Source organism: Nerophis lumbriciformis, linkage group LG26 (assembly GCF_033978685.3).
Source record: "Nerophis lumbriciformis linkage group LG26, RoL_Nlum_v2.1, whole genome shotgun sequence".
NCBI classification, from domain to species: Eukaryota; Metazoa; Chordata; class Actinopteri; order Syngnathiformes; family Syngnathidae; genus Nerophis; species Nerophis lumbriciformis.
This window is the reverse complement of record NC_084573.2, coordinates 5540001-5563636: the sequence shown is the minus strand read 5'-3', so window position 1 is coordinate 5563636 and position 23636 is coordinate 5540001. Positions and strand designations below refer to the sequence as shown.

Below are 23636 nucleotides of genomic sequence, written 5' to 3'. Positions count from 1 at the left end.
AGGCAAAATATTGATATATATATCGTGTATCGCAATATGGCCTTAAAATATCGCGATATTAAAAAAATGCAATATCGCCCAGCCCTAGTCTTTGGTATGACTCAGTCGGGGTTTGAACTCACAACCTACCAATCGCTGGGCGGACACTCTAACCACTAGGCCACTGAGTAGGTGGATGTAGTAGGTGTTGTAGTAGGTTAATGGCTGCACCAATATGAAGGAAATAACAGGTCAGTATAGCTTTTACACACATAAATAACTTGTCAAACCTGCCAGCTAGCAGGCTAGGTTTACAGCGTCAGTTACCATGGTAACTGACTCTGACTTTGTCTTACCTCTCTTATTTTTGGAGGTATAACTCTCGAGCTTTACATACTCAGGAGTTTGCACTTAACCTGCTCTCTGGAATATTCCCCCGGTGATTTTGTGAGTTTTGTGTAAACATGTTGATACACATTGTTACACACTGAGAGGAACATCAACCTCTCATAAATATTGTGTGTCTCAAACTGTCTCGTTTTTATGAATAACATAAAACAATCAGTGCATCATCCTCACATGACAATTCATCTTCCTATAGACAATCTATTGAAGAATAGTGTTAATAATAAATATAAAGTTAGTAAAGATGTGAGAGTAAGAAGTAAACAAACCTGTTCTGTGTAACACAACTTGATGTTTTTCATGTTGTCGCTCCTTCTCCTCTTTTGTTGGACAAAGTTCCTCCTCGTACTCTGCTATTGTTCTTTCGCACATTTTCACACAATCACAACACTTTACACTCACACTTGATCTCTGCTTAGCGATGTGTTTTCATCACTTCCGCCTCTCTTTGTTAGCAGCTAACACGCTAAGCTAACTAGCAAGCTAAGCTAGCTCGAGAAGCGTCAAAGTGCGCTCGGACTAATATAACCGGATGCGAACAGTTATTAACGATGTTTACTCTATTTACTAGAGTGTAATAAAGGACATATATGTGTACATGGACGCACAGATTAAGAACACTGAACTGTGACGACTGCAATAACGTCTTCACCGTCAGACGCCATCTTGCTTTGTCCTCGCCGTGGTTGGTTCGCGCGCAGTGTTGTCAGATCTCGCGAGAGAAACAAGTAGCCAGCTCTTTTCCAGATCTCGCGAGAGAAACAAGTCCAAACCAGCTCTCTCTGCTGTAATGATAGTGTTTGACCACATGATGGTAGTGATAGTCTACAAATGACTAGGAACCAATTATAGTATGTGTCGAGTTGGACTCTTTAGAGGTGAACACATCTGGTACGCACGAATGTTGAAGAAGCGCTTGTAATATGTTATCGTTATTAAAAGACAGTTCTACAAGACCTCCAACGATGTGTTGTTTAAAACAATAACATAACATCCCCCTCACCCCCGGTACAACTATTTTATTATATACTATTTACTTATTCTGAAAATAAAAGTAAACTTGTCCATTTTACATTTTCAAAACAAAGACATACAACTTATTTTCGTAAAAATATTCAAATATTTAACAATGTATTGAAACAACAGTAGCATAAGGAAAGAAAAAAAAGAAACAAAATAAATATTACACTCATGATATTATTTTTGTCTTTGATGCTAATCGTTTTTAGAATGTATTTTAGAATGTGGGATTGGTTGATTGATTGATTGAAACTTTCATTAGTAGATTTCCCAGTTCAGTATATATTCCATACAATTGACCACTAAATGGTAACACCCGAATAACCAACTTGTTTAAAGGCCTAATGAAATGCAATTTTCTTATTTAAACGGGGATAGCAGGTCCATTCTATGTGTCATACTTGATCGATTCGCGATATTGCCATATTTTTGCTGAAAGGATTTAGTAGAGAACATCGACGATAAAGTTCGCAACTTTTGGTCGCTGATAAAAAAAAGCCTTGCCTGTACCGGAAGTAGCAGACGAGTAGCGTGACGTCACAGGTTGTGGAGCTCCTCACATCTGCACATTGTTTACAATCATGGCCACCAGCAGCGAGAGCGATTCGGACCGAGAAAGCGACGATTTCTCCATTAATTTGAGCGAGGATGAACGATTTGTGGATGAGGAAAGTGAGAGTGAAGGACTAGAGGGCAGTGGGAGAGATTCAGATAGGGAAGATGCTGTGAGAGGCGGGTGGGACCTGATATTCAGCTGGGAATGACTAAAACAGTAAATAAACACAAGACATATATATACTCTATTAGCCACAACACAACCAGGCTTATATTTAATATGCCACAAATTAATCCCGCATAACAAACACCTCCCCCCTCCCATCCATATAACCCGCCAATACAACTCAAACACCTGCACAACACACTCAATCCCACAGCCCAAAGTACCGTTCACCTCCCCAAAGTTCATACAGCACATATATTTCCCCAAAGTTACGTACGTGACATGCACATAGCGGCACGCACGTACGGGCAAGCGATCAAATGTTTGGAAGCCGCAGCTGCATGCGTACTCACGGTACCGCGTCTGCGCATCCAACTCAAAGTCCTCCTGTTAAGAGTCTCTGTTGTCCCAGTTCTCCACAGGCCAATGGTAAAGCTTGACTGTCATCTTCCGGGAATGTAAACAATGAAACACCGGCTGTGTTATCCGGCACACCAGTCAAGGGGTGCATTCTACGGCGGGGGTGCGTTATCCCGCACAACACCTGCCGCAATACACCGCTTCCCACCTACAGCTTTCTTCTTTGCTGTCTCCATTGTTCATTGAACAAATTGCAAAAGATTCACCAACACAGATGTCCAGAATACTGTGGAATTTTGCGATGAAAACAGACGACTTAATAGCTGGCCACCATGCTGTCCTAAAATGTCCTCTACAATCTGTGACGTCACGCGCTGACGTCATCATACCGAGACGTTTTCAGCAGGATACGTCGCGCAAAATTTAGAATTGCACTTTAGTAAGCTAACCCGGCCGTATTGGCATGTGTTGCAATGTTAAGATTTCATCATTGATATATAAACTATCAGACTGCATGGTCGGTAGTAGTGGCTTTCAGTAGGCCTTTAAGTCAGGGTCCACGTAATCAATTCATGGTAGGTTCATGGGAGGTTTTCATGTTCTTTTCAAATTTCCTTTGGCATTATATATATTATATCTATATATATATATATAAATATATGCAAATATATATGTATAAATATATATATATATATATATATATATATATATATATATATATAAATATATATGCAAATATTTATGTATAAATATATACTGTGTATATATATATATGTATATATATACTGTATATATATATATATATATATATATATATATATATTTTTTTTTTTTTCTTTTTCTTTTTTTTTTCTTTGATTAGTCTCCATCCATCCATTTTCTACCGCTTGTCCCTTTTGGGGTTGCGGGGGTTGGAGTCTATCTCAGCTGCATTCGGGCGGAAGGCACGGTACACCCTGGACAAGACGCCAAGACAGTGTCAGACACACAATATTTATGAGAGGTTGATGTTCCTCTCAGTGTGTAACAATGTGTATCAACATGTTTACACAAAACTCACACAGTCACGGGGGAATATTCCAGAGAGCAGGTTAAGTGCAAACTCCTGAGTATGTAAAATGAAGTGCATTAATGAACTCATATCATGTTCTACACTTGGTGAATGTTCATATTCATCTGGGAGAAAGCAAACCATCAGGTTTGAGTAAACAGTGCTATTTCAGTTTGAGCACATGAGAAGATAAGGTCCCTTAGTTTGATATTCGCAGGTGAATTGGATCACTTCTCGTAGGAAAAGAGGCCCTAATTGGGACTTCTGAATGCAAAAGTGACAACCATATCCTTGAAAGGAGACTACCTGTCTAGCTCAAACGCCAACCTTTAAGTTATGACTTAAAGCAGTTGTTTTCCAGACACTTACACAGCAACATCTCCTTTCGTGGTCAGGTGGTGCTGTTTAGCTTTAGCGCACACCCACACAGTGAAAGAAGGAATATATAAAACCATGGTTTGGCTTCTCCGGGAGAGGAGTCCTCCATATTTGACCTGACCTCCTCCCAGGAACTGCAGTCCTGTGTAAATGACGCTCGCTGGTATTAAAGCAACTTTTGCTTCAGTAAAGCGTCTCCGACGTCTCTTTTGATCCAGCCGCACTGCCGTGTCGCCCTTCTGTCCGGACGACCATGACAAGACCACAAATACACTTCAAAAGCTCAAGAGTTTAACCTCCAAAAATAGAGAGGTAAGACAAAGTCAGAGTCAGTTGCATAAAACACTGAAAGGGATTGGCGCGGTTGGGAGAGTGGCCGTGCCAGCAACCTGAGGGTTCCTGGTTCGATCACCACCTCCTACCAACCTCGTCACGTCCGTTGTGTCCTTGGGCAAGACACTTCACCCTTGCTCCTGATGAGTCGTGGTTATTGCCTTGCATGGCAGCTCCCGCCATCAGTGTGTGAATGTGTGTGTGAATGGGTGAATGTGGAAATAGTGTCAAAGCCCTTTGAGTACCTTGAAGGTAGAAAAGCGCTATACAAGTATAACCCATTTACCATTGTTCCTAGAAGCCCTTTGTTCAAATGTTTGTTCCACTTGGCATCTTGTCTGACTCGCATATTGTTCCTTTTCCCGCTATCCATCCAGTAATTCAAACTGATCCAGCAGCGCGATTGAAGATTGGCTCGTAGAAAGTCCTCCAGCCCCTGCCCCTGCAGTCCTCCACCAGCTCCTGATACTTGGCACGTTTCCTTTCGTTGGCTTCCTCAATCCGCTCCTCCTAAGGCACTGTTAGTTCCAGCATGATGAGATGTTTCGAAGCCTCTGAGATGATGATCATGTCTGGCCGTAGAGATGTTTTTACAATGTGCTGGGGGAACCTCAGTTGTTTTCCCAGCTCAACGTGTAGCTGCCAATCAGGGGCTATGTGAAGGAGTCCTGTTGTTGTCTTTGGACGTGCACGAGGTCTCTCTCCAGCTTTGATGAATGAGATTGCCTTCTTTGGCGCATGATGTTGCTTGCTATGCTCTCAGCAACTGCTTTAAGTACCTGGTCATGACGCCAGCGATAGCGACCATCAGCCAGAGACTTTGGGCAACTGCTGAGGAGATGTTCCAAGGAGCCTCTTCCGGAGCAAAGGGAGCAGGAGGGTGTCTCGCTCTTCCCCCAAACATGGAGGTTTGCTAGGCTAGGGAGGCAATCATAGACTGCTGCCACGAGGAACCGAACGCGGTGGAGGTCTGCCTGCATGATGTTTGACCAGGTGACTTTGCGCTGCAACGTGCCCTCCCATCTTGTCCCATGCCCCCTGTTGCCGGAGTCCCACTACCCTGCCCACTCGCTCTTCCTCCAAGCCTGCTCGGACCTCCTCCTGGAGTAGATGTCGTCTGTCTTTGCCCAGGGCCTGGGTGACTTGGGTCTTTGGGAAGTAGCCCAAGCCTGCTCTCCCTGTTGCTACGACCCCAACCAGTGCCTTTTGCCTGAGGCGCGACTCAGCCACCTCCACTGCCTTTTCTGCCTTCCTGTCCTCACTTCAATCCCGGCTGATGACACCTTGCAGTCCCTGGAGTCTCTGTACTGTAGGGCTTCTCTCGTGCGTGCCACCTTTAATTCTTCAGTGAGCCCACTGAAGGGTAGCTGCAGGATGTTGCTTGTCCCGTACAGAGCAGCGCTGTTGAGGCTGCGGGGGAGACCCTGCCATTTCCGCAGAAAGCTGCTGATCTTCCTTTCAAAAGGATTCCACTGTTGTTACTGGGACTGCATATACAAGGAGAGGCCACAGGACTCTGGGAAGGATGGAGTGCTGGTAAATCCAGGCTTTGAATCTACCAGGTAGGCCAGACTTATCTACTTTGGTGAGCCACCCTCCAAGCTCTTCAGCAGACTTCTGGATAGCAGCAGAGTCCTTCAGGCTGGAGTCAAAGAGCTTTCCTAAGCTCTTGACTGGTTGCTCTGTGATGGATGGAATGACCGTTCCTGAGATTAAGAATCCAGCAGCAATATTGAAGATTATTTTTACTTTCAAAAATAAAGGAACCAGGATACTCGGGAAACAAAATGAAAGGTAGCCTATATAAAAGGACATATATGTGCACATGTATGCACTGATTAAAAATACAGAACTACAAGGCCCACGTTTAGACTTTCTCCCCCAAACGCCATCTTGCTTTTTCCTCTTTCTTCTTCTTTTTTCTATTTCCAGCAGACTAGTAGAACATCTTCGGTGTATTGCTGCCCTCCACAGGCTATTAACAGAATGTCCTCCTTCTGTCCTATGGCCCACACTACATTCTACAGTCCAGTAGGTGGCAGTATGAACCTTTCAAGTCATGGCTGCAAACTGCCAGTAAGAAGAAGAAGTAATAGAGCTTGTTGCTTGTTTCTCTCGCGAGATCTGACAACATGTTTAAATAGAACAATTGACAGGTTGACAACATCCAAACAAACCAAGTCATCTCCAATACATCTCAACATTACACACATCCTCCAGGCTGAGTTAGTCTAGATGATGAAGTAAACTGGAAACTACACGAAAGTCATATGAAGAAAACATTTAAAAAATTGACTGCGATAATAAATAGAATAAAAGAAATACTTACAAATATTAACTACATTTATCGTACCCAACTTTAGTTGAAGCATACATTGTTTATTGCATAAAGGTCTGGGGACATACATATAAAACAATCACACAACAATATTCATATCACACAAGAGAGTAATAAAGATATTTAATATAATTAATTATAGAGACCCAACAAATGATTCATAAAGTCACACATTTTAAAAGTAAATGATCTTGTATAAAAGACAAATGATGTATAAAGTAAATAATAATTTTTCCAGAAGTGGTCTAGAAGATGTTTCAGATGTGAACCAGTAAATATGAACTAAGAGGGATTTATGTGTACTCAAAAGCAAAGGTATGAACACATGTAAAACAAATATGTATATCATATAAAGGAGTTCATCTATAGAACCCTTCATTATTTAAAAAAAAAAATACTGCATAAAACACTATTATGAATAAGTATAAAAGTGAATTTTGAATATCTACACATAAAATGTTTATCATATGTAACATTTTATGTACTGTTTATTCTCACCTTTTCAGTGAAATTGTTCTGTTCATTTTAAAGTACACAAATGTGTATATTAACTCATGTACTTGACTGAAATAAAAGCACTAATTTGAAGTGTCTAATCTATAAATGTTATAAGCATACTGTATTAACAAGATTGTGTTACACACACAACAATGATGTCACACATGTTATATGTGCTGATGTTGCTAGAAAGTTTATTTCAAATCCTGCATCTTCATTTGCTGCTGCTGTTCTCACCAGCACACTTGTGTTTCTTACACTGGTACTTATAGGAGAATCTTTCACCACACACACTGCAACTCAACACTTTCTCTCCTGTGTGTGTTCTCATGTGTACTGTAAGAGTTATTAGGTGACGAAAGCTTTTGTTGCAGCTAGAACAGGAGTAGGGTTTTTCACCAGAGTGCGTTCTCATGTGTAATTTTAAATTTGTATTTGTTACAAAACTTTTACCACATTCTGAGCAGGAAAAAGGTTTTTCTCCAGTGTGTGTTCTCATGTGTACTTTTAAACTATGATGCATTGCAAAACCTTTTCCACATTCTGAACAGGAAAAGGGTTTTTCTCCAGTGTGTGTTCTCATGTGTACTTTCAAATGTTGCCTATGAGTTAAACCTTTACCGCAGATTGAACATGAAAAAGGTTTTCCTCCAGTGTGTTTTGTCATGTGTATTTTTAAATGTGTATTTGTTACAAAACTTTTTCCACATTCTGAGCAGGAAAAAGGTTTTTCTCCAGTGTGTGTTCTCATGTGTCTTTTCATATTGTTACGAACATTAAAAGTTTTGTCGCAGTGAGAACATGTGAAGTGTGTGTTGTCAGTGTGACATGTCTTATCATCTTTAGAGTCTTCATCATCAGTATCAGGAGTGTGTGACGTTGTGTCCTCACTATCTGATAGTGGAGCTAAGAGCTTGTCTGCTTGTGATCCTCCACAGTGGTCTCCATCAGCTTCTGTTGTCATGTGTCTGCTTGGAGGCTCCGCCTCTCTCTTCTCCTCACTCTCACCTTTGACCTCATCATCTTCACTCTTCACAGGGACACCAGTCACTGGCATCTTGGTGACATCAACCTCCTCCAGTCCTTCAAGATGCTCTCCCTGCTGACTGATGCTGTGTTCCTCCTCTTCCTCTTTAATGTGAGGGGTCAGTGGGTCCTCCTCTTCGTCCTTAATGTGAGGGGTCAGTGGATCCATCTCTTCCTCTTTAAAATGGGGTGTCAGTGGGTCCTCCGCTTCCTCTTTAAAATGGGGGATCAATTGGTGTTCCTCTTCCTTTTTAAAATGGGGGATCAGTGGATATACCTCTTCCTTCTTAATGTGGGAGGGCTGTGGCTCCTCCGTCCGCATCCTGAAGCTCCACTTCTGTTGCTCAGGGTGAAGATGTTCTTCCCAGACGTCTGCAAGACAAACACACCATCTCTGCTCAGTCACACAATGCATTCAGTACTTTTACATGCACTTAGGAAAAACAAGTTATCGTATGAACTGTCTTGAAATCTCAGTGACGCACAAACACGCTGCTCTTTACAACATTATTCACAGGAAAATAAAAACAAAACAGGACGACAGGACTTTTTACTATGGATGGACGATACGGTTTAAAATTGATTTTGCGATATATTATTTCATATAGAATTACTAATAGAACCATTTTAAAACAGGCTACACAGGCTCCTAATTTAGTTGCTGAAATATGCAGTAAAATATTACATCATTTCCAGTATCATTTTCTCAAATAAAGTAACCAGATATTAACAGTAAATAAACAAGTACATTTATAATAATTGTTTCGACAAAATAATACAATTAGAAATGACACAATATGTTACTGCATATGTCAGCTGCCAAATTAGGAGCTTTTGTAACCCGCTTTGAAATTCTTCTATTATCATTCATATACCAAATGATATATCGTGATATATATTGTTATTAGGATATAGATTTTGGGTCATATCGCCCATACCAAACATTGGTTCGCCGAGTCATTTTGTTTGGCCCACCAAATACAAACCCCGTTTCCATATGAGTTAGGAAATTGTGTTAGATGTAAATATAAACGGAATACAATGATTTGCAAATCATTTTCAACCCATATTCAGTTGAATATGCTACAAAGACAACATATTTGATGTTCAAACTAATAAAAAAAATTTTTTTTGCAAATAATCATTAACTTTAGAATTTGATGCCAGCAACACGTGACAAAGAAGTTGGGAAAGGTGGCAATAAATACTGATAAAGTTGAGGAATGCTCATCAAACACTTATTTGGAACATCCCACAGGTGTGCAGGCTATTTGGGAACAGGTGGGTGCCATGATTGGGTATAAAAACAGCTTCCCAAAAAATGCTCAGTCTTTCACAAGAAAGGATGGGGCGAGGTACACCCCTTTGTCCACAACTGCGTGAGCAAATAGTCAAACAGTTTAAGAACAACGTTTCTCAAAGTGCAATTGCAAGAAATTTAGGGATTTCAACATCTACGGTCCATAATATCATCGAAAGGTTCAGAGAATCTGGAGAAATCACTCCACGTAAGCGGCATGGCCGGAAACCAACATTGAATGATCGTGACCTTCGATCCCTCAGACGGCACTGTATCAAAAACTGACATCAATCTCTAAAGGATATCACCACATGGGCTCAGGAACACTTCAGAAAACCACTGTCACTAAATACAGTTGGTCGCTACATCTGTAAGTGCAAGTTAAAGCTCTACTATGCAAAGCGAAAGCCATTTATCAACAACATCAAGAAACGCCGCCTGCTTCTCTGGGCCCGAGATCATCCAAGATGGACTCATGCAAAATGGAAAAGTGTTCTGTGGTCTGACGAGTCCACATTTCAAATTGTTTTTGGAAATATTCAACATCGTGTCATCCGGACCAAAGAGGAAGCGAACCATCCAGACTGTTATCGACGCAAAGTTCAAAAGCCAGCATGTGTGATGGTATGGGGGTGCATTAGTGCCCAAGGCATGGGTAACTTACACATCTGTGAAGGCACCATTAATGCTGAAAGGTACATACAGGTTTTGGAACAACATATGCTGCCATCTAAGCGCTGTCTTTTTCATGGACGCCCCTGCTTATTTCAGCAAGACAATGCCAAGCCACATTCAGCACGTGTAACAACAGCGTGGCTTTGCAAAAAAAGAGTGCGGGTACTTTCCTGGCCCGCCTGCAGTCCAGACCTGTCTCCCATCGAAAATGTGTGGCGCATTATGAAGCGTAAAATACGACAGCGGAGACCCCGGACTGTTGAACGACTGAAGCTCTACATAAAACAAGAATGGGAAATAATTCCACTTTCAAAGCTTCAACAAATAGTTTCCTCAGTTCCCAAACGTTTATTGAGTGTTGTTAAAAGAAAAGGTGATGTAACACAGTGGTGAACATGCCCTTTTCCCAACTACTTTGGCACGTGTTGCAGCTATGAAATTCTAAGTTAATTATTATTTGCAAAAAAAAATGTTATGAGTTATGAGTTTGAACATCAAATATGTTGTCTTTGTAGTGCATTCAATTGAATATGGGTTGAAAAGGATTTGCAAATCGTTGTATTCCGTTTATATTTACAACTAACACAATTTCCCAACTCATATGGAAACGGGGTTTGTATATTTATTTTTTATATTCTTCAGATGTGTGTGTATGTTTAAAATGTCATGGGGTTGGTGTGCTTTCAACTAGGGGTGTGACGATACGGTCAGCTCACCAAAGGATACTCAATATTGGCTTTAGAAGAACGAGACGATATTTTGGTGGTTAACATGATTCTTACACATATGTGTACTTCATGTGTATATGAATGTACTTTCCCTTGTGTGCTTAGTTTTACTGTAACTTCATTGTGGATAATATCTATAAACAACCTCAATTGTTTTTCATCTTTAATTTGAAGGACTGTTTACTTATCTGACAAATTCAAAGGAAACTGCACTTTTTTTAAATGTCGCCTGTCATTCACAATCCTTATGTAAGACATAAGTTTTACATTTTTATGAATTCTAATTAGTAAATAAACGTGAGCAAAAATCAGCTAACATTGGAGTCAATGGGAGCTCCTCTATTAGACCCACAAAGTCCTCCAAATAACCATTGTCGGAGGCAGATATTTACATATATCCGTATTTAAGTGTTACTTCTTTATTTTCATAATCATATTACAAAACAGCTAGTGTTTTTCTTCCAATTGTGGTCTTTTGGTTGTCTGCAAATACTGTGTGCCAACCTTGACTTTGGAAGGTAAGAAAGAGAGATACTGTGACGACCGGGACGCATGGTGATGCGGGGTTTCGTTCTCCCAGGATGCAACAGACTTCGGACACAGCGTGAAAGTAAAATAAATGATTTATTTACCGGAATAAATTATACTGGAACAAAGAAAAGGGTGCTCATAGCACATAAGGCAAAAACTAAAAGAGCTAGCATGGGAGCTAGAAGGTAAAAAAGGAGTTTAGCGTGGAAGCTAACAGGTACAGAGCCAGAAGTCATCAACTGTTGCATAAAAACAAACTACGAAGCAAGAACGAATGACAGGGAGGACAGGCTTAAATAATAATGTCAGTGATGACAAACAGGTGCGTGTCGGGAACAAACGCGGCAGGTGAAAATAATAAGCAGCCATGGCAACAAACTCAGGTGTACAAAACAGGTACTCAAGGAGTCCAAAACTAACCAAAAACACAAGTATCTTGAAAACGTAAACAGAAAATATGATCCTGGCAGCGGATCATAACAGATACTCCTTCTTCTTATCTATTCTTATGTCCAGGTGCGGAGGACAATGGGCATGTGTTTGGGCTGGAAAAACAAGACAGCGAGGGTGGGAGGGAGAGAGACTTTATAGAATAGAAGGTTTCCATTTTTTAGATCAGACCATCTTAGCTGCGTGATTGAATGTTCTATGCTGGACTGGTCTCATTTATATTTACAAAGCTTTGCAAATATATTACAAAATACCTATTCTGTCTCTGGTGGTTCTTTTACTCAGCTTTAAGTGTCGTAAAGAGCTTGGGAGCGACGACCATAAACTTGAATTCCCTGGGAGGAACAACTGGTCCAAACGCAACACCATCCAAAAACTGCCAACAATACTCCATTTACATTTTGTGATCTGAATATTAACCAAGTATTAGCGATATTGTTATTATAAGCACTAACGTTAAGGACCTACTTTTAGCGGCGCATTGATCACAGAAGTAACTACCGTATTTTCCGCACTATAAGGCGCACCTAAAAACCAAAAATTTTCTCAAAAGCTGACAGTGCGCCTTATAACCCGGTGCGCTTTATATATGGATAAATATTAAGATTCATTTTCATAAAGTTTAGGTCTCGCAACTACGGTAAACAGCCGCCATCTTTTTTCCCCGTAGAAGAAGCGCGCGGTGCATGCTGGGATATGTGACGTTTCATTTCCATTTGTGTGTTTATGTAAAGACCCCAAAATGGCTCCTATTAAGTGTGTTGTCTGTCTAATTATAAATAATGCAGACGAGGCGTGTTAACTGAGTTCTCAACGTTTACTCGCAGCGTGCTCATAACCACATTCTAACTCCCAGCATACAACAACGCTTCTCAGGGCTACCGCGCATGCTCGTAACTATCGTTGCATGCTGGGTAGTGTAGTTGTTATATTTGCTAGCTCATAACAGCACATTGAGAGACACGCTTACGCGCTTAATTCAATACTCGCCGTCATTCCGGGTGGATTGACAAAAGACCTCCAGCCGCTAGATATTGGTGTCAACAGGGCATTCGAAGCTAGACTGCTAACTGCGTGGGAACAATGGATGACAGAAGGCGAACACACCTTCACTAAGACGAGGAGGCAGCGCCAGACGACGCCAACATCTGCCAGTGGATCGTAAATTTGCCCAACTTTTCACTTCGGACACCGAAGACGAAGGATTTACGAATGAAGAATAACTTCAGAAAGTGAGCGCTATGTTTATTTTGTGTGTTGTGACATTAACGTTCGAGCAACATTATGTTGCTATTGCTCTGCACTATTTTGAATTTTACTATGTTTGTGATTGCACATTTGCGTACATTTTGGGAGTGAACAGAGTTGTTAGAACGCTGGTTTTTAATATATTATTAAAGTTTGACTGACCTATCTGACTGTTTTTTTGACATTCCCTTTAGCGCAGCGTAGGCGCGGCTTATAGTCCGGGGCGGCTTATTGGTGGACAAAGTTATGAAATATGCCATTCATTGAAGGTGCGGCTAATAATCCGGTGCGCCTTATAGTGCGGAAAATACGGTAGCTTATGCTGCTATATTGACATACTGAGCTGCTTTCTCACCTCTAAGATGGTGAAAGCTAATTCTAGATTATAAATCATGCTTCTCACTTATATGGTGAAGGTTGTGGACATAAACCGAGAACTTGGTCAACTTTGACATCCAACTTAGACCTGGAGATGGCAAGAAAGACACGAAGATACGCTCTTTTGCACCCACCCTTTTTGAACCCTTTGTGAGGATTAATTCTTCATCTAAACGGGAAGATATGAACATCCCATCAGTCGGCTTCCCAGTGAGAGCAGACATTGTATGCTTAAAATGAGCAAGATATGTAAATATGACATGTTATTAAGAATGTTACTACATTACATATATACTTACAGTGTGTATTTAAAATGTTGATGAAGGTTTTAGGATGTTATTTAGAGCACTTTATAGGCAGAATAGAGCGGCTACCAATGACTCAATTGTTAGCTAACGTTTGCTAAGGTTTATTTTCTATTGAGGATGCATTAACCATCAACCTGCTCAGTGGTCTTGTGGTTAGAGTGTCTGCCCTGAGACTGGAAAGTCGGGAGTTCAAACCCCGGCCGAGACTATAAAAACGGGACCCATTGCATCCTTGCTAGGCACTCAGCATCAAGGGTTGGGGGTTAAATCACCAAATGATTCCCGAGCGCGGCCTCCGCTGCCCTCACCTCCCAGGGGGTGACCTTGGGGATGGGTCAAATGCAGAGGATCATTTCACCACACCTGGTGTGTGACTACCGTTAGGACCTTAACTTTAACTTACATAGGGACTGTGAATGATTCCAAAAAGTGCAGTTCTCCTTGAAATTAGAAAATAGAACAACAAGATATCATGAGTAGTGAATTATATTTATGTAGCAATTTTCTCTAGTGACTCAAAGCGCTTTTGTAACACAGGTGTCAAATACATACCTTTGCGTAGACTATTAGGCTCTTGCTCTGTAATACTCTTTGAGCGCTGCGTGCTCTCCCTAGTCACGTGACCGCCGCAGTCCAATCAGCTTTGGTTACATGCCGGTAGCAGGAAGTGGCCAGTAGACAGGATGTGAGGGGAGACAGATTGTCTTTCTGCTCGAGGTAGGTTTTTATTCTCGTTTTCACCCGCAATATTGTGCTGACTGAGTCTAAACTAAATGCCTATTTGTTAACTTTATAGAGCAGACTACCAGCGCCGGATTTTTTTGTCATTGAGCTGTGTGTGACTGTAGAAGCGGAGTTGGTGAGTCCATGTTTATGAAAATATATTAGTCTTTCTTCCATTGTTGTTGTTTTGTTCTGTGTGGGCGGGTAGGAGGCTCTCCAGCCAACCATCTACACATTTTCACCCTAAAAGGGGAACATTATCACCAGACCTATGTAAGCGTCAATATATACCTTGATGTTGCAGAAAAAAGACCATATATTTTTTTAACCGATTTCCGAACTCTAAATGGGTGAATTTTGGCGAATTAAACACCTTTCTATTATTCGCTCTCGGAGCGATGACGTCACGTTGTGACGTCACATCGGGAAGCAATCCGACATTTTCTCACTTTCGTCGGTGTGTTGTCGGAGGGTGTAACAACATGAACAGGGACGGATTCAAGTTGCACCAGTGGCCCAAAGATGCGAAAATGGCAAGAAATTGGACGAAATTTGTTCAAAATACGAGGGTGTGGGGAAAGCCGACAAAATGGTCAGTCGTTTGTTCCGCACACTTTACCGACGAAAGCTATGCTACGACAGAGATGGCAACCGTCCCTTATGCCACCGAAGATGATCAAGAGAAGAATATCGACCCTAGCTTCCCTGGCCTGCTGACATCAACTCCAAAACTGGACAGATCAGTTTTCAGGAAAAGAGAGCGGATGAGGGTATGTCTACAGAATATATTAATTGATGAAAACTTTATTCATTACTCGCAGTTTTACGTAAATTATTATACATAAACTGTGTTTACCAATAATTTAGCTTAAAAACATTTATTTTTTTCAATCATTCGAGTACATTCGGGTAGTCTTGTGAAATGCAGTATTTTGTGTCTATTTAGGTATGGTTAACCTGAGTGCTGAAATAGTGGAAAAATATATGTTTTTAGCGCGCCTGAAATGGGCTGTCTGCACTCTCAAAGTGCATGTTGTTGCCAAATGTATTTCATATGCTGTAAACCTAGTTCATAGTTGTTAGTTTCCTTTAATGCCAAACAAACACATACCAATCGTTGGTTAGAAGGCGATCGCCGAATTCGTCCTCGCTTTCTCCCGTGTCGCTGGCTGTTGTGTCGTTTTCGTCGGTTTCACTTGCATACGGTTCAAACCGATATGGCTCAATAGCTTCAGTTTCTTCTTCAATTTCGTTTTCGCTACCTGCCTCCACACTACAACCATCCGTTTCAATACATGCGTAATCTGTTGAATCGCTTAAGCCGCTGAAATCCGAGTCTGAATCCGAGCTAATGTCGCTATACCTTGTTGTTCTTTCCGCCATGTTTGTTTGTGTTGGCTTCACTATGTGACGTCACAGGAAAATGGACGGGTGTATATAACGATAGTTAAAATCAGGCACTTAGAAGCTTTTTTTAGGGATATTGCGTGATGGGTAAAATTTTGAAAAAAACTTCGAAAAATAAAATAAGCCACTGGGAACTGATTTTTAATGGTTTTAACCCTTCTGAAATTGTGATAATGTTCCCCGTTAACCGCAGCACATGGACTGTACTGCTTTACTCTCTCCAAAACCTTTTTCCAAGAACTTTCTCCGAGATTTAAACAAGATCCAGAGACACTGAATAATTGAATTGAAATTGTATATATGTGTTTAGTAATTGTGTTTTTGTTCAAATTGCTCTCACGTTGAATGGCCATTCAACTCATTGTTGTGTATATATCTGCCGTCCATCACTAATTATTTCCAATTCAAGCTCTGCCTTCTCACTCCGAGTCGAAACTCTAGTCTTCTGTTCCTAGCCCATAACACCCCATATATATTGCATTGATTTGTAGCACGTATAGGTTAAAAAATTATAATCCAGAAGATAATGTTTTTGGAGGATGAGCTACAAGTTTTAGAAGCTGATTGCTAAACAGACGCAGCTTTAGTGAACCACTAAGCATCATTTAAATGTTCCTGAAGGAATCAATAAAGTACTATCTATCTATCTATCCATGTAGCAGTATTGTTAAATGCCAAACAAGATAATACAAACTATCCACATAAAAAAAAAAATCTATCACTTACTGTACAATGTCTGTTCTCACCGGGATGCCGACTGATGGGATGTTTATATCTTTCAGCACAAGACACGTTCTCTCCGTTTCGCTGATATATTGAGCATAATCCTCACTCCTTGGGTCAAGAATGCTGGGAAGAAATGAGCTTCTTCCTAGCGACGTCTTTGGGTTGGAAACTAATTTGACCAACTTCCCGGTCTATGGCCACGACCTTCGCCGATATAAGCGTGAGGCATGATTTATAATCTAGAACTAACTTTTACCAACTCAGCGGCGATGCAGCAGCAGCAGCTCAGTAGCTAGTCTACCTCTCTGCGAGCAAGGAGCCGTTTGACTAAAAGTAGTTCCTCGATGTTAGCTCTTACAATTACAATGCTGCTAATACTTGGTTAATATACAGGTCACTACAAGTAAATGGAGTAATGTTGGTGATTTTAAAGGCACAATAGAGGACTACCATTAAATGTGATTTTAGCCGCCTTGTACTCACAGTTTTTTACTATTTAGCATACATATTGGATGACAAGATTTTTTTAATGAGATTTCGATACAATTTAAGACATTCTAAGGCCTTAAGTTCAAATGATTAGATGTAAGACTTGAAGTCTATGAGCATGAACTGATGAAGTCTACTTGGATGAGAGGCCAAACATCTTCTAAGACAAAGTGAACAGTCCAGTTGTGATGGACTGAATGCCCTGAGAATAAAATGATATGTGCTTACTTGGACTGTGATGAAGGTGTGAGGACTCAGGTGGTTTGTCTTCATGGTCTTCAGTCTTCACAGAGACAACAGTCAGTGGAAACTTGGTGAGATCAGCCTCCTCCTGCCCTAGAAGACACTCTTCCTCCTGAGTGATCCACACTTCCTCCTCTTCCTCTTTAATGTGGGGGGGCTGAGAATCCTCCTGCCTCAAAGAGGAGCCTCCCTGCTGCTGAAGGGCACGTTCTTCTTGACGAGCGTTCATCTGCTGGATGTCTGAAAGACAACACAAACAAACTTCAGCTCAGATGTGTCAAATATTTTTTAGTCTATCAAATACAATATTTTCCAAGTGGACTGAGACACTTGGCGGTGATGTTCTTCTACAAATGGAATAATCATCAGTTGTTGATTATTATGAATTGTGTATATGATCTTGACTGCGTTAAGTCAGTCTGCACGTATAAAAGTTTCATTGTGCTGCAGCATCGAGTGACGCCAACTCGCTCCTCCAACTACCAACCAACCTTGACGTGCAACTCCAAAATAGTCCGACCTCACGTCAACGGTGACCAGGACTGCAGAGCTGTGATCAGTTGGCTTTACTTTTACACGCAATATCCTCTCCTCGTTCTTCCTTCTGCGATTCTTAAAACCAACAGAAAACAAACAGAAGTGCAGCGAAGCACGTGTAACAAGTGCCAGCGAGTGTGGCCGTGCGATAGTGTGCTAGTTGAACCTCACCCACACCTTAAGAAATGTGCTGGCGTGAGAATATATATACACTATATTGCCAAAGGTATTTGGCCACCCATCAAAATGATGAGAATCAGGTGTCCTAATCACTTATAAAATCAAGCACTTAGGCATGGAGACTGTTTCTACAAACATTTTGTGAAAGAATGGGCCGCTCTCAGTGATTTCCAGCATGGAACTGTCATAGGATGCCACCTGTGCAACACATCCAGTCGTGAAATTGCCTCGCTTCTAGATATTCCTTAGTCAACTTTATTATAAGAAAAGTGAAGAGTTTGGGAACAACAGCAACTCAGCCACCAAGTGGTAGGCCAGGTAAACTGACAGAGAGGGGTCAGCGGATGCTGAAGCGCATAGTGCAAAGACTTTCTGCACAGTCAGTTGCTACAGAGCTCCAAACTTCATGTGACCTTCCAATTAGCCCACGTACAGAACGCAGAGAGCTTCATGGAATGGCTTTCCATGGCCGAGCAGCTGCATCTAAGCCATACATCACCAAGTCCAATGCAAAGCGTGGGATGCAGTGGTGTAAAGCACGTCACCACTGGATTCTAGGGCAGTGGAGACGCCTTCTCTGGACTGAGGAGTCACGCTTTTTCCACCTGGCAATCTGATGGACCAGTCTGGGTTTGGAGGTTGCCAGGAGAACGCTACATTTCGGACTGCATTGTGTCGAGTGTGGAATTTGGTGGATGAGGAATTATGGTGTGGGGTTGGTTTTTCGTGAGATCGATAGGCGGATCGGTGCGGCGTCTTCAGTAATGCGGACGCTGTATCGATCCGTTGTGGTGAAGAAGGAGCTGAGCATGAAGGCAAAACTCTCAATTTACCGGTCGATCTACGTTCCCATCCTCACCTATGGTCATGAGCTTTGGGTCATGACCGAAAGGACAAGATCACGGGTACAAGTGGCCGAAATGAGTTTCCTCCGCCGGGTGGCGGGGCTCTCCCTTAGAGATAGGGTGAGAAGCTCTGTCATCCGGGGGGAGCTCAAAGTAAAGCCGCTGCTCCTCCACATGGAGAGGAGCCAGATGAGGTGGTTCGGGCATCTAATCAGGATGCCACCCGAACGCCTCCCTAGGGAGGTGTTTAGGGCACGTCCGACCGGTAGGAGGCCACGGGGAAGACCCAGGACACGTTGGGAAGACTATATATCCCGGCTGGCCTGGGAACGCCTCGGGATCCCCCGGGGGGAGCTGGACGAAGTGGCTGGGGAGAGGGAAGTCTGGGCTTCCCTGCTTAGGCTGCTGCCCCCGCGACCCGACCTCGGATAAGCGGAAGAAGATGGATGGATGGTTGGTTTTTCAGGAGTTGGGCTTGGCCCCTTTAGTTCCAGTGAAAGGAGCTTTGAATGCTCCAGGATACCAAAACATGTTGGACAATTCCATGGGATGGCACTTTAAGTTCATATGTGAGTAAAGGCAGGTGGCCAAATACTTTTGGCAATATAGTGTATATACATTTTTTTTTGAGAATATTTGGGTACCTCATGCTTCGATTACAAACAAAATATTGGTGCATGTTCAATTTGTGTACAGTATATTAAAGCCATTTTTAATATTTATTTCATTAAATATTCACTTACATGTATAATATATACATATAATCACTTACAATTGTGCAAATAGTGTATTCGTAATAACAGGCATCAGTTGATTTAATTTCCATATGTCCGCCCGAATGCAGCTGAGATAGGCTCCAGCACCGCCCTGCACCCCCAAAAAGGGACAAGCGATAGAAAATGGATGGATGGATAAACATTAATCACTTACAATTGTGCAAATAGTGTATTCGTAATAACAAACATCAGTTGATTTAATTTCCATGATACGTCCGCCCGAATGCAACTGAGATGGGCTCCAGCACCCCCCCCCCCCACACACAACCCCAAAAAAGGACAAGCGGTAGGAAATGGATGGATAGATGTCATCAAGGTAATAGAAGTGCGTGCAAACAACATAATTTGTATTTATTGCTAATAAAGTTAGCACCGACACAAAGTAGACTACTGCAATGTATGTGTAATACATAATAACAATAATTTTAATTTTAATAATTGAAATGTTTATCCTATAAAGCGTCTTTGAGTGCACTGAAAAGCACTATACCAAATAAAATGTATTATTATTATTATACCATGTGATTTATTCCAGACTTAAATTACGAGACGTTCGTTCCTTTCTAGTAACAAACATTTAATGATGTTAAGTAATATATAGCAAAAAAACAGTTAAAGTATTAAATAAGTCATTATAATACTCATAGAGAACATATAAAAAACGCTCGCATTTGCTACAAAGGCCTGCTAGCGGGCTAATGCTAGCACGTTAGCTTCGAACAACATATCATGTAAATAAGATAAATAATATAAAAAGATATAATGGATATTACCTCATAAGCCGCATGTACAAGAGAGGAGTGGAATATATTCTTCCTATTGTTACACCAGCAACTCTTAAATGGAACTTTCTTTTTGTTCTGTGGCTGGGCGAAGGAAGTGTGCACCACTCACTATTGTCCCAATGAAACACGTGTTTGGCCAACATTTGTTCCGCGGTTGAGAACACCTCGATGACGTCACACAGGAGGAAGAACAAAACAAGATGGCGTCTGACGGAGAATACGTTGTTTTGGTTATTATGGTTTCTTGGTCTTAATTACCACGTCCATGTGCACATGTATGTCGTTTAACTGAGTAAACGTCGTTATTGATTGTTTGTATAGCGGATACATTAGTCTGAGTGCACTTTGACGTGCTAGCCTAGCCTGCTGGTTAGCTTAGCTTGTTAGCTGCTAACAAAGAGATGCGGAAGTGATCGACACATCAAAGCAGAGATCCAATGTAAAGTATTATTATTGGTATTATTGTGTGAACATGTCTACATTACAACTGATGTGAGCGTTGGTGAATTAGCGACTAACTGCTGCCATTGAAGAAATATTTGTGATGTTAGAAAGAAAAACAAAACGATAGCAGAGTACGAGGAGGAACTTTGTCCAACAAAAGAGGAGAAGGAGCGACAACATCAACTATTGGACGCTGTTTTCAAGAAACATCAAGTTGTGTTACACATCCATCCATCTTCTTCTGCTTATCTGAGGTCGGGTCGCGGGGGCAGCAGCCTAAGCAGGAAAGCCCAGACTTCCCTTTGACGCTCGCTGGTAATAAAGCAACTTTTGCTTCAGTAAAGCGTCTCCGACGTCTCTTTTGATCCAGTCGCCCTTCTGTCCGGACGACCATGACAAGACCACAAATACACTTCAAAAGCTCCAGAGTTTTACCTCCAAAAATAGAGAGGTAAGACAAAGTCAGAGTCAGTTGCATAAAACACTGAAAGGGATTGGCGCGGTTGGGAGAGTGGCCGTGCCAGAAACCTGAGGGTTCCTGTTTCGATCCCCACCTCGTACCAACCTCGTCACGTCCGTTGTGTCCTTGGGCAAGACACTTCACCCTTGCTCCTGATGAGTCGTGGTTATTGCCTTGCATGGCAGCTCCCGCCATCAGTGTGTGAATGGGTGAATGTGGAAATAGTGTCAAAGCCCTTTGAGTACCTTGAAGGTAGAAAACAACCCATTTACCATTGTTCCTATAAGCCCTTTGTTCAAATGTTTGTTCCACTTGGCATCTTGTCTGACTCGCACCATGCACAGCCTTCCTTGTCACATATTGTTCCTTTTCCCGCTATCCATCCACTAATTCAAACTGATCCAGCAGCGCGATTGAAGATTATTTTTACTTACAAAAATCAAGGTACCAGGATACTCGGGAAACAAAATAAAAGGTAGCCTACATAAAAGAACATATATGTGCACATGTATGCACTGATTAAAAATACAGAACTATAATGCCCACGTTTAGACTTTTCTTTCTATTTCCAGCAGACTAGTAGAACATCTTAGGTGTATTGCTGCCCTCCACAGGTTCTTAACAGGATTTCCTCCTTCTGTCCTATGGCCCACACTACATTCTACAGTCCAGTAGGTGGCAGTATGAACCTTTCAAGTCATGGCTGCAAACTGCCAGTAAGAAGAAGAAGTAATAGAGCTGGTTGCTTGTTTCTCTCGCGAGATCTGACAACATGTTTAAATATAACAATTGACAGGTTGACAACATCCAAACAAACCAAGTCATCTCCAATACATCTCAACATTACACACATCCTCCAGGCTGAGTTAGTCTAGATGATGAAGTAAGCTGGAAACTACGTGTAAGTCATATAAAGAAAACATTTAAAACATTGACTGACAATACATACCCACAAATATTAACTACATTTATTGTACCCAACTTTAGTTGAAGCATACATTGTTTATTGCATAAAGGTCCGAGGACATACATATAAAACATTCACACAACAATATTCATATTACACAAGAGAGTAATAAAGACAATAGAATGGATTATAGAGACCCAACAAATGATTCATAAAGTCACACATTTTAAAATTGTAAAAAAGACAACTGCTCAAATAATGTATAAAGTAAATAATAATATGCTTCCAAAAGTGGTCCAGAAGATGTTTCAGATGTGAACCAGTAAATATGAACTAAGAGGGATTTATGTGTACTCAAAATCTCAATCTCGTTACCTTGCGTAATGACAATAAAGCTGATTCTGATTCTGATTCTGAAAAGCAAAGGTATGAACACATGTAAAACTAATATGTATATCATATAAAGGAGTTCATCCATGGAATCATCTACAATTAGAAAATAAAATATGTAACACTTCATTATTTCAAAAAACATATATAAAACATTATTATGAATAAGTATAAAAGTGAATTATGAATATCTACACTTAAAATGTTTATTGTATGTAACATATTTTATGTACTGTTTATTCTCACCTTTTCAGTCAAAATGTTCTGTTCATTTTAAAGTACACAAATGTGTATATTAACTCCTGTACTTGACTGAAATAAAAGCACTACATAATCTATAAATGTTAGAATCATATTAACAAGATTGTGTTACACACACAACAATGATGTCACACATGTTATATGTGCTGATGTTAGAAAGTTAAAGTTTTGACAGTTGAATTTCAAATCCTGCATCTTCATTTGCTGCTGCTGTTCTCACCAGCACACTTGTGTTTCTTACACTGGTACTTATAGGAGAATCTTTCACCACACACACTGCAACTCAACACTTTCTCTCCTGTGTGTGTTCTCATGTGTGCTGTAAGAGTGTTTAGGTAACGAAAGCTTTTGTTGCAGCTTGAACAGGAGTATGGTTTTTCACCAGAGTGCGTTCTCGTGTGTGCTTTGAAATGGGTCCTTTGAGTAAAATCTTTACCGCAGATTGAACACGAAAAAGGTTTTTCACCAGTGTGTGTTCTCATGTGTACTTTTAAACTTTGATTTATTACAAAACTTTTACCACATTCTGAGCAGGAAAAAGGTTTTTCTCCAGTGTGTATTCTCATGTGTGTTTTGAAAGATTGACTTTGAGTAAAATCTTTACCGCAGATTGAACATGCAAAAGGTTTTTCTCCAGTGTGTGTTCTCATGTGTATTTTTAAATATTGGTTAATTACAAAACTTTTACCACATTCTGAGCAGAAAAAAAGTTTTTCTCCAGTGTGTATTCTCATGT

General features: G+C 41.0%; 4 protein-coding genes across 7 annotated transcripts in view; 1 reads left to right on the top strand and 3 right to left on the bottom strand.

Annotated features, from left to right (window-relative positions):
* The window catches only part of LOC133623968 (uncharacterized), a 289936-nt gene extending 288868 nt beyond the window's left edge, over window positions 1-1068 (bottom strand). For all 3 annotated transcript variants that reach the window (XM_072916166.1, XM_061987518.2, XM_072916169.1), the window contains exon 1: window positions 654-1068. In XM_072916166.1, the coding sequence (XP_072772267.1) occupies window positions 654-756 (103 nt within the window). In that variant the 5' untranslated portion in view covers window positions 757-1068. The remainder of the gene's footprint in view (window positions 1-653) is intronic.
* The window catches only part of LOC140676656 (uncharacterized), a 310270-nt gene that overhangs the window by 36002 nt on the left and 250632 nt on the right, over window positions 1-23636 (top strand). The gene's annotated exons all lie outside the window — the stretch shown is intronic.
* Window positions 6712-17469, bottom strand: LOC133623993 (uncharacterized). Its single transcript, XM_072916228.1, has 2 exons — window positions 17301-17469; window positions 6712-8481 (listed from the first exon to the last, which is right to left on the bottom strand). Exon 2 carries the CDS (start codon window positions 8429-8431, stop codon window positions 7298-7300), a length of 1134 nt encoding a protein of 377 aa, XP_072772329.1. The 5' UTR covers window positions 8432-8481; window positions 17301-17469; the 3' UTR covers window positions 6712-7297.
* LOC133624015 (uncharacterized) overlaps window positions 22476-23636 on the bottom strand; it is an 11162-nt gene continuing 10001 nt past the window's right edge. The window contains exon 2 of the mRNA XM_072916227.1: window positions 22476-23636. This exon is cut by the window's right edge and continues 669 nt beyond it. Within this exon, the coding sequence (XP_072772328.1) occupies window positions 23098-23636 (539 nt within the window). The 3' untranslated portion in view covers window positions 22476-23097.